Source organism: Coturnix japonica, chromosome 1 (genome assembly GCF_001577835.2).
Source record: "Coturnix japonica isolate 7356 chromosome 1, Coturnix japonica 2.1, whole genome shotgun sequence".
Taxonomy (NCBI): Eukaryota; Metazoa; Chordata; class Aves; order Galliformes; family Phasianidae; genus Coturnix; species Coturnix japonica.
The window spans coordinates 8,888,268-8,900,730 of NC_029516.1; the positions used below are offsets into that span (position 1 = coordinate 8,888,268).

The following is a 12,463-nucleotide window of genomic DNA, read 5'->3' on the forward strand; positions in this document are numbered from 1 at the left end:
GGCCCATATCCACAGAATGAGTGGTTGTAAGAAATGAACTGTCAAATGACAGCTCCGTTCTTCCAGTGGGATTGCATGAACAGCTGCACTGTGATACCTCTTCTGAGAATACACTTTAAGCTTCTGTCTGTCCTGCTGCCAGCTTAGGCACATTTCCAAGCAATGAGTCAAAAGATTTTTGGAGTTTAAAGACAGAGAAATTACTTATCCTTCACTTATTTTCTGTATATTCTATAGTCATATTATATCACTTCTTTTAATGGATTAAACACCCCAAACATATAGTATTTTTCTCATTGAGAAAAGGAGGAAAGTCCTGGTTGTTTTTGTTTTTGGTTTTTTTTGTTTGTTTGTTTTTGTTTTTGTTTCTTTGTTTGTTTGTTTACAAAGAACTACACGGCTGCATGTGTTACTTGTTTTGGAAGAAGGATATTTTACAGTGAATGGTTTCATAAACTCTTCCTCATTCATGATAGTTATCTATGCAGCGCTGTGTCAGCTGATACCCTCGTGCAGCAGAGCCATTTGGGTGATGTATTCTTTTGATTTTCCTTTAAGAAAGAATTGTACTGAGGTGCTACTGGGTACCTTTAAAAACAGGTAGTGATATCTTTTCTACAAATTTCTCAAAATGTTGATTATGTTCCGTAAATGTTCCCCACGATATACACAGTCCCCAAGGAGTAGCTTTGGTTTAACCATTGCCAATACACATCGTCACAAATATCACACAGGTTTTCTTTGCTTTAAGAAGTGTACTGAGAAAAAGAAAATGTTTGCACCTGTTTGTATGAGTCTATAGTACCAGGAGACATTATGCAATGTTTGTAATAAAGGGTCAGCACACAAAGTTGTAGTTAAGAGAAGTTAATTTATATGGTATTATATGGTAAACCTTCAACCCTTTACATGTTATTTTCCTTAACAAAATATAGATAGTGTCAAAACCTGGAAACCTACTTACAAAATGCTTAAATGAAGCCAAGAAGTTTAAAGTTTTGGTCCAAGATGTTAAGATAACTGATAACATCCTCCTCACCTATTATTTGCACTGTAATAAGAAATCACTAATATGCCAGATTAGTAATATACTAATTAAATTGTGACACATGAGCAGAGCATCATTTATGTATCTCTTTCCTATGATGAGAGAGTTGACTCATTATATGTGAGATATGAATCAAATTTTTCCCTGTGTTAAGAAAAACATTAACAAAAAACTAAAGGGAAAAGCTATTTCTGTAGAAGTAAAAACAACATGAAATTGATAATTTTTTACAGTGAAGCCATATATGATTGACTGACATACTGTCTGAACAGGCTAAAGGTTGTCTCTTATGATTCATTCTTGTAAGAATCTGTAATGTTTTGTGAAGCATTACACTTACATGTAGTCAGGATGGCTGGACGACGTGATGACTAAAAAGCTGTTTAGATGGATTTAGAGGGCAGAGGTTAATGGGTTGTGCTTTTCCTGAGGGCATATATGAATCTAGGGACTTACCTCATTTCATATTGTTGTCAGTGATGTGAAGCAGATGATGGAGTAAACTTTCATAGCTTAGAGATGGCATTGGATTATTGTCACAGGGTTATCTAGATCAGTCTATGTTCATGACAGGGGGCTGTAGGACTGTGGGCCCCCCAGTCTCCAAAACTGGAAAGGGAAAAGGGAAAAGGGGTACGGAGATGAGAGCTGGGCTCAAGGAAACAAACAGAGCAGCAGCAACAATCTAAGGAAAATTTATTTCACTAACTATGGTGTCAAAATGCAAGATAACACAGTGTAATACGATCTAATTGAAACTGAGGCTAATAAATCAAGTAAAATAAGTGAGAGAGTTTTCCAAAAGAAGCCTACTTTGAAATTGAAGGTGCGTGGCTTGGAAGCACACACACACCAGCTGCCAGGCAGCAAGAGAGAGAGAATGTGAGCGTCACTTCTGTGACTTTTCCTCACTTTCAAATCTGAACTATTTGAGGAGAGTTCTTTCTTCTTCATTGTTTCCCATGGCTGACAGTTCTATTCACACAGACAGTGGACTGTGCTGTAAAATTGTTCCCACAGATGAGGACCTACCAGAACCTTATCATTTGTCTAGATAAGACTGCAACAGAAATGGGAAGGTAATGCATACTGTATTGTAAATGAGCAGGAGGAAGATACATTCAGTCTCTGTGCACAGCCAGGTAGAGTTGAAAGTTGAAATATTGTGTGTTATGATTGATTTGCTTTCATAGCTGCAGCATATTTTGTCATATTGCAAAATTGTTTGTGCCTAGTACCTTTTTTCATTCTCTATCCTTGTACATTTTTCTAATGGCTGCCACTGCAGCTTATCTGGAAAAAGATCACTGTAGTGTCCTTGTGGATTTTCCATCCCTGGAGATGTTCAAGACCAGGTTGGATGGGGCTTTGGGCAGCCTGCTCTAGTGCCTGATCTAGGGGGTGGCAACATTGCCCACAGCAGGGGGTTGGAACTACATTATCTTTAAGGTCCCTTCCAACCCAAGCCATTCTATGAAAATCTGTAGCACATTCTAATTGCTTTTTTCCTTTCTTTATTCATCTAATTAGACAAATGGTTTCATGCTTTGGAAATTTAGCCCAGAGGAAATACTTGTTTGAGTTAGCATATGAACACTGTTTGCACAGAGCTTCTGGTTCACATGGCTGCATTCTCAGGCCAGTGTTTCAGTTTCTGTTCCTGTATGGGGATTACCTAGAAGTTAAGCAATATCAATCCCCACATTTTATGCTCAAAATCTGTTTTGTTTTACACAGGAAAAAAATATCCTTGCAAACTTATTTATTTTATTTTATTATTTTTCACTGCTGTAAAAAGACAGGAGCTACAGCAAAAGCCCGTTGTGCCAAAAGTTATTCAGCATTCCTCTGCACTCTACTTTCTGCCATTTATATAGGTAGTTATTGACATTTGTTTGGAAAGTCAAATCTAATCACCTCTTAGATACTGAAACATCTCCAGGAAACATAGGTTGTTTATATAGCTCTACAGAGTGGTTTGACTAAGTAATAAAAACATGGTAAGATTTCATGACCTTTCCTGTGAGCAGAACAGCAGCAAATAATAGCCAGCAATCTGATCTTTATTATCTCTATAATGGAAAAAATTGACCAAACCAAAACTGCAGAAATTATGTTCAGCCTACTCCAGCAATGTGTATTATTTTGTGTTAGCTGAGTCATGTTTCTTGTCTTTCTACAGTGGGATACAAGAGGATATGACTTCACAGTGTTCTGAGGAACACTGAGCTGAGCTACACAGGTTTAGAATAAATAAATCAAATTGAATGCAAAGTACACTGTGATGAAGAGAGAAAAAAAAAATGTTTTAAAACACTTCTGCAGTGATGCTTGCTTGGTCAAGGCTGACAGAATTTATCAGTGCCAATTTGTTGATCACTACTCAAATATACATATGTGAATACACATTACTGAAACTGTTTTGACTATAAGGAGATGAAATGATGAGAAAAATGTCATTTTGAAACTCATAAAGTAAAATAACTGGGGGAAAACCCATCTTTTATTAAGCATGTGAAATATTCATTGAAGATCTTTAGCTTATGCTTTCAACTATATAAATCAATGGCTCATAAGTTGATTGTAATGATTTAGTATCTGTGTTTGTTTATCATTTTATAAAATAAATTTAGCTGTATAGTTCTCTTGTTAAAGTTTAGTATTGGGCTTTTGTTTTGTTCTGCTTTGCTTAGTGTGCTGCATCTTAAGGCTCCAGTAAGGATTAGACGGAAGAGTAAGCTCACAGCCTTGGGATATCAGTAAAAACAGTTGCCTTTAATTAGAGCCTTCTAGCTTTGAAGCATCCTAAAAAGTATTGGATCTTAAGTATGTAAAATTCCCTTTGAAGAGATGTGTTCCTGAAGATATTTTCCATATAAATGAATAGTCAGAGTTCAGAAAGGTGCCCTCTCTCATTCACAGCACAGATTCCATTTTTGTCAGTTAACATTATCTTATGTCTTATTAAGAAGTAAGCAGTAGTTCATTAATCTGAAAAGCTAAAATTGAATGATACAAACATATCAAAATAGTCTGAGAGATGAAAATTAAGACTCAGACTAAAAGAAAAGCAAAGACAGAAAAAGGAGATCAGAGAAACTGTATGTGTGATGATACTTTCAAACTACCTCCATTCAGTGTAACAAATTGGTCAATGTCATTGCTAGCAGAAATAATGAGTTAAATATTTTCCTTATATGCAGTGTACATAAACAGATTTGAAATCCCATCTTCATATGAGACTGTATTGCAACATACATGCAATTCCTTGTCAACCAGAATCGAACACTTAAAGCATGTTGGGCAAACATTAATGTACTCTTTCTGTCAGTAAAGGAACGAATGTTTTGTAAGTTAAATTATTTCTTCTGGTAGTATTTTTTGCAAGATAGTAATAATGAAATGCAACTTTCTAACTTAGTGCAAATAAATCAAATAAATGGAATTCCCTCAATTTATCCAGCAACAAGAACATTTTCAGACACTCACTTGTATGACTGTCCCTTAGCAAGCATGTTCCTACTTAGTACATGTTAGTCATATATTTGACTCTAAAAATTTAAAATCTACAGACTTTTCCAAGAAGTCTATAGGAATAAAAAGCTTCAAATATTAGCACTGAAAACAATTAGTTCTATTGGCAACAGAGTGGGCTAACAACTTAGACCTTCAAGGTCAGAACTACTGTCAACCATTTTTGGTTACCTATTTTAGGTATCCACAGACTTACTCCTGAAACTGAGTGTAGTTTCTATGACAAACCAGCTCTCTGCCATTATTTTTCAATTAAGATATCAGAGGCAAAGATTGATACAGTGTGTCATAAGAGAACTCTGAACCTCTAGACTTATTCCCCAATGTGATGAAAAACGTCCATTCCAGTCATATACTGAAAAGTTCATAGAGAGGTTCTGTGGCTTAAAAGTAAGTTTGTATGTGTGCATGTGTGTGGGTGTTGTGATGTAAGAATGTTGTTAGTTTGGATTTACTGAGTTTAATATTTCACAGTTGTGACCTTCAGCCCTGGAATGTATTAGTGAATCTTAATGATTGTTTGATCTGAGGCTCTTAGAAAAGTGCTCAACACATTCTGTGCAAATTTCTGTGTCCCAAGGATGGATGCTTTTGTACAGGTCCTCATTCACTTAATGCAATGAGATGCTCAACTTTTTTAAGACTGTAGTTTTCAACTTTTTTAAAGAGCATTTGTCACTTGGTATCACTTGGTATAGTGGGTTTGCTTTCCCTGTCAGGCAAGGAAACATAAACTTTACTGCTACCAAATTCAAATTTTCACTGAAATAAGGTAACTAATTTAAAACAATTATGCAGTTTACTCAAATTACACTGAATAATTATTTCCCTCTCCTAATCAAAAAGAATATTAGAATTCCCAATAGCACAGTTCCAGAGTGTCAGTATAGCTGTTGTTTAGAACACCATATCCTATCTGTTAATCAAACTGTTTCCATCAGGAACAGCCAAACAGCAATATAGTTAATTAAGTATCATCCATGCTGATTTTATAATTAAGAGAGTATTAACTACCATGTTGGATGTAACTTAAAGCACAAATTTAATGAATGTGTCCAGAGAAGGACAATTAAACTGATGAGGGATCTGGAGCACAAGTCTTATGAGGGCTGAGGGAGATGAGACAGTTCCTTCTGGAGGAGACCTTACTGCACTCTACAGCTTCTTGAAGGAAGGTTGTGATGAGGGAGGTTAGCCTCTTATCCTAGGCAACAAACAGGATGCAAGGAGATTTAGATTAGATATAAGGAAAAACGTTTTCTCTCAAGGAGTGGTCAGGCACTTTAATGGCTGCCCAGGGAGGTGGAGTAGTCACTGCCCCTGGCAGTGTTCAAGGGGCTTCTGGATGAGGAGCTACGAGAGATGGTCTTGTAGTTTAGTGTGTAGTCATGGCGATAAGAGGACAGTTAGACACAATAATCTTGCAGGTCCTTTCCAACCTTGTGATTCTGCATGATTCCTTGTGCCTGTATTTAGCTTGGGTATTTCAATGAAGTTGTTTTATGATGATTATATAGATACCATTGCATTTTTACTTCAGAAGGCCCCTTTAAAGCTCAAATATTTATGCCTTTCCAATTATTAATTTGATGTTAAAACGGCTGTTCACTCATCATGTCCAAAGAGAGTCTGACAAAGATTTGTGTTCTTTTATACTACATTTGCATTTCTTAACATTTGCAGAAGTAAAATAAAATAAAATAAATAAAATAAAATAAGATAAAATAAAATAAAATAATGACAGAGATGTAGTGAGAGGACATATTTGCTAAAATTTTCAACAAAATATCCCAGGGAACCTATTCAGAAATTTCATAGTATGAATTTCATGCTGAGTATTCCCAGTTTCATAGTGACTCTGCTATGGGACTTGTTTCCTTTTTGTTGTGATGTTTGAGATTCAAAAGAAAACAAAATGGTTATTTGGAAAATGTCTCATATGCAGTTATGAGGAAAGCTGAGTCACAAAGGACACAAACTTAGATAAGCTGGGGTAAAAAAGCAAGTAGAAACCTTTATGGCCAGGAGCTCAGTGTGAGTAGCTGCCTTCTAATGTGATCTCAGAGCTGAGCTATCGAAGCAGTAATTGTACTCCTGGGAAAAACCTAAGTATAAAGAGATGCAGCTTTGCAAAAAAAAAAAAAAAAAAAAAAGTGTGGTGAACTTGACGTATCTGATTAGTTTAATCACTATGAAGGTTTGGATTATAAATTCAATAATTTGCAAACTAATTATTTAACTGTTCCAATAAAAATGAGCAAAAACTCTTATATTCCAAGTTCAAGTGTAAATAATCTCTTTGTAGAGAAAGTGTTTTTTAAAAGTAACATGACATGACAGCATGACAGTGTACAAGATTTTCTTTATATGTCTATTTTTAAGCTTTTGTTTCCAGTCCTATTTTTTTCCCCCCGATATAAGGGACTCATTTGATTCTCTCCATCTAAGAAAATCAAAGTGAACATAATGTTTTAATCTGTAATTTTTAATGAAAAGAGAAAATATGTCGGATTTGATAGTGCATTACCATAAAGTAATTGCAGGTTGTTTTCTATGTTGATAGTTTGTACATCTTCTGATGTAAAATCTGTCAATTAAAAGCAAATATTTAAGAATAATATCAATATCTACTAAATACAGGTTGATGTAAATGTACATGCTATGCAGCAGAATCTCAATGATCTGTCAAACTGTCTGTATGATTCTAAAAGTTCAGCTACTATAATTTTTCAGGAGAACTGTATCCATGTTTTTAGCATATGATAAAGCTGTCATTTGAATCCACACTTTACATAGTTTTCTAGCATGTTAATGGAATTTAATTAATACTGCAAATTAAGGTTTACTTGAAATAAGTTTGCCATGCAAATTGTAATTTTATAGTACAGTAGGGCTGTCAGAAAAAGGCAGAATTTACTTCAATGCAGTTTCACTGGATGAGTTGTGTGTGTGATGCCAGTGTTACAGTATTTACTCAAGAAAATGTTTTCATGCACTGAATGCAAACTGCACACTCCTACCTCTCTCAAAGTTAATTCTCTGAGAGTGTGGTGGATGGTACCTTTTTCTTCGGATCACAGCTAGAAGTTCTTGATGAAATCCTACTGATGATTTGTACTCTTTCTTTCCTTCCAGTGAATTATTCATTACTTCTTCTCTATTTAAAGTTTCCTGTTTCTTTTGATCTCAGGCAATGGACTGGGAATCCGAGTTGTAGGTGGGAAAGAAATTCCAGGAAGCAGTGGAGAAATTGGAGCGTACATTGCCAAGGTCTTGCCTGGGGGCAATGCAGAGCAGACGGGGAAGCTAATAGAAGGTAAGCTAAATGCATTATCAAGAAGTTGAAACAAGAGAGCATTGGGAGTACAGGACTTATTACAATACACTCTTATAATGTTTTATTCTCATATAACAAATTTAATCTTATGTAAGGGCAGAGGTGTATCTCAGAGCCCTTCTAAACATCCAACAGTCTTAAAACAGACACGGAATCAAGAAGAATTACCATGGTGAGCAGTATACTGATGTGTTTTCTGTAATCTGTGCCAGCATTCTGTCTTCTGCACTGGTAGTAAGACAGTATGGTGAAAGTCCAACCGTGTCACATATTTAATAGATATGTGCCATTTTGAAGATCTTTATCTGGCTTGGTCACCTAGGTATCTCTTTTTGGGATCACCTTTCTTAGTCAAATCTTTCAATCACAATCACAAGTCCAGTTCTGTTCTATGACACACACTAACTTTTTTGGTGAAGGTACCTAAAGTCAGACTTGACTGAATTCATCTGGCCTAATTTTAGTTTTCCACTTTAAAAGAGTCAGCAGGCAGTGGAGAAAAAGAAGCATTTACACAAAGGCAATTCAGTTAATCTATCATAGACCTCAATCTCAAGAACTGGGAGGATTTGCCTCATGTATTTGACTTTAAGAAGATTGCATTAGACCATACAGCTCCCTCTAAACAACTATAGCTACATGAAATATATGCTGCTTAATTTTTACATTTTCAGGTATTATTGCAGACATGGTAATTCTTTCTAATAACATTTTATGCTTAGTCACATAAATGGTCTCTTCTTTCTATAACTGGTTCCTTTTTCTTACAAGAATATATGCATGCACCTGAAATGGCTGCTCATCCATGGACAAAAATATAAAATGTGCTTAATTAATTAATTAAAATTAATTCATCTAGTTATTTGTAGTTCTTTAATAAAAAATTTCATCCAGAAAACAATGACGAAAGAAGACAAGCAAGAATAGTTCTCCTAGGCAGAATCTGATTCACATAAACTTTCTAGATAGAAAACATACAACAAAAATCATGATTAAATCAAAAGTACTTCGCAGATAGAATAGTGGAGTAACTTGATTAAAGAATGGTTCTAATGTGTTGTATTTATAACAAAGCAGTCTCCTCTGCATTCATGTTTTTCCTACCACTTTTTACATCCTTGGTGGGTTTTTTGTTTGGTTTGGGTTGGGTTTTTTGTTGTTGTTTTTTATTTTGTTTGTTTGTTTGTTTTTGGGTAATATTTTAAAGATTTACATAAAGAAGAATACACACCCCTCTGTCATTGTTAACTTACAGTTAAGGTGAAGGAGTGATATACAAATACATCTTTCTTTTTTCCCTATAGAATAGATTTTACCATTCAGATTTAATATATAGTATCTTACTTATCAAATCATAGAAGGATGTTATTTATTGCATGTGATTTTCTTAATTGATTGTCTTGTGAAGTTTCTGTTTGTTTTGGCTCACTCCATAGAAGAGAGTGAATCTCTCGTAGCTGCACTAAATCATGCATTAGCAAGCAAGTAATGAGGAGAATATAGTTATTCAGTATTTCCTAGAGACTGGATGATTCATGAAAGAGGATAAGCAATTAACACCTGGAATTTTCTCTCTTCTGTGAATTGAGGTATAAAGTACTTATTTTCTTACCATATGGCTTTTTTTAGCAATGTTCAAGAGCATCTTGGATTCACAGTAACTACTGGAGAAATTCAAACTGGGCAGCTTACTTTCCTTTCTGTTTACATTATGCATTTTTAAGCTTTATTCATATTTTATAGACAATGGAACAGTAAAAACAAACAAACAAACAAACAAACAAACAAAAAAGTTTCATTCTTCCATCAAATATTCAGTAGTGCTTCTGGTCTGGCTTTTATAAACAAAATGTCGTAAACTTGAGTATGTTGGTATAAGTCTGGAGCATCAATGTCTCTGGACTTAATTTGTAGAATTTGGTCACACAGTACCCCAGAATGTTTCACTATTAATGTGTTAGATGTTTTGCCAGTGAGAAAAAGGGCTTTCTGTAGAATGTACAATTAGTAAAAGACAAACAATTTCACTTACTGTCAGCTGCCTCCTAAATTTTGCCAGTGTATCTGATTTACTTTTTATGTTATTTTAAGTGGCTGTCATAAACCTAGAGAGAATATTTGGCATTTTTACTTTTGAATATTTGTTTGATTTAGTACAAATATGGTTTATGCATATTTAATATCTACACTTCAAAAGTGATAAAATTCACCGAGGTCTTCAATTATTCTCATATGGATCCGTGCAAATCTAGCCCAATTGCAAATATTATCATTGGCATTGTTGGGATTGAAAATAGAGACTAGTCTTCTCATCAAAATGTTGACTCTGTCATATCACATACAGAAAACTTTATATGTGCTTGTCTGTAAATGGAAAAAACTTTTGTATTAGTTATTTGTAGAGTAATCATGAGTTACTTTATCTGCTAAAATGCTGTCTGACTTCAAATTAATGAACATAACTATTCATCATCTGAACACACAATGTAATTACAAGTTAATATCACAACTCATTAGCCTTCCCAAAAACACAATTCACTGCAAAAAATTACATCCCATCCCATCCCATCCCATCCCATCCCATCCCATCCCATCCCATCCCATCCCATCCCATCCCATCCCATCCCATCCCATCCATTCTTCTAATTCTCAAAACAGAAAGCAGTAGTCTGAGAATCCTGTTGGTAGAGTAAGGAACAGGATAGATTTACTGTGATTATAATGGAAGCAAAGTCCTACCCACTGTCTGCGTGACTACATCTGTGAAGAAATGGCATATTTTAAAATACAGATAACGTTCTGTCCTTAGGGAATAGCAATCCATAACATTTTAGCCTATTAAAATAGCTTTGGAGGAGTCTGTTAGTGATGAAAAGTTTATTTATAGTTCTGACTGGCAAATACCAGTCTTCCTTGGTTCTCTCACCTTGAATTACTTTCAGATGTCAGAAATATATCTGATTCATCACTCATTGGCATCACAAAAAAACTGGAGGTGAAAGACTTATTCCACTGAGCTCAGCAAGTGCAGGAACTATTTGATAGATGTGTCTGTGCTCCCTCTCGTGTTGACAGAAACAGTTCACTTATATTCTTTTTGGTTAATCTACACAGGAAACTGCATTTCATACTGCCAGCAATTTTTAAAAAACATAAGAAACTAGAGTAAAGCAAAGTAAAATATTAATGTGGGTTACCAAGTGTTATAGATTTGCTGGATGCCTTCAGCATTCCATAGCTCTCATTGGACCATTTTGACAGGCTAATTGGAAAGCTTAGACACTTGTGAACTGTGAGTGTCATTGTTCCAAGCTTTCAATCAGTGAAGCATAATGCCTTACAATGCTTAAGGTAGCTAACATTAATCATGATCAAGAGGTTAATCCTTAACTTTCTGGTCTTCTGATGATCCTAGGAGACTTGCATGGTCTGATCTTGTTAATGGTGAACTTGATTTGTGGTAATCTTACTGACTTTCCTCCAGTCATCCGCAACCATGGGACTGATCAGATTTTTGTTGATTATCAGAGGCATAATGGGTACAATATATACCAGCTTTAAATAATATATTCTCAAACATAAAATTAAGAAAACTGTATATAATGTAGACAGACCGCCTCATCATCACAATTATTGAGAAACCAGGTTGATTGAATTCAGCATTTTATAATTTAATAATAATATTCAATACCCAAGGATGTTTTGGAATTACCCAACTTGAAGTTGGTCCAGTGATGTTATAAGAAATTCCTCCTGATGTTCATATGTACATACAGTGAAATATAATACCACCCAGTTTAAGCAGTTACAAAGGTTTGAAGAGAGAAAATGCACTGCCATTTGAGAGTTCTGCGGCAGTTGTTTTGATCTTGATTAATAACTACTCCCATTAGGATACAAGAGATGATATTTCACAAAACATCTTGAAGATCCCCTAAGAAAAGCAAACTGCAGCCTGATAACAGGTACCAAGATGCTGAAAAAGCACATCCAGTGTCTTCAATATTATAGTCTGCATATAAATAAGGACTTATTAAATATAACCAATATCTTTTAGCTTTGGATTCAATGGGGTGGATTGCCTTCAGTTGTGCTGGAAGTTACAGAGGTGACATAACCTGTTCTCCTCTGGACTAGATTTTGAATGGACAGGTCCTTACTGTGCATATCAGAGTCCTCCATCATCTTTAGAAACAAGGAGCTCATTTACTTGCCAATGAAACTAGGTATTGCAGCAAGCAGATTTTCTTCAATTACTTGTTATATAAAAATATTTTATAGATAGATGTTCGATCATTTGATTTTTCCAAGACTCTAAAAATCCTCTGAGGACTTAAAAAAGTTATTAATTAATGATTCCATATGAAGAAAGGAGGACAAATGAAAATAGGTTTTCCAATAGTAAAATGTTATTTATCTTTTACATGGGCTTTGCATGTGGTAATATGTAGGGCTTGTATACATATTTGAATGGTTAATTGTAAAACTGTGCTTTGATGTTTTTAAAAATGATGTGATCATATACATAAGGCCTGTGTTTTCTA

General features: G+C 34.9%; 1 protein-coding gene across 8 annotated transcripts in view; it reads left to right on the forward strand.

The window, feature by feature from the left end:
• Positions 1-12,463, forward strand: part of PCLO (piccolo presynaptic cytomatrix protein) — a 304,964-nt gene that overhangs the window by 202,846 nt on the left and 89,655 nt on the right. For all 8 annotated transcript variants that reach the window (XM_015880308.2, XM_015880153.2, XM_032442183.1 and 5 more), the window contains exon 10: positions 7,773-7,898. In XM_015880308.2, the coding sequence (XP_015735794.1) occupies positions 7,773-7,898 (126 nt within the window). The remainder of the gene's footprint in view (positions 1-7,772; positions 7,899-12,463) is intronic.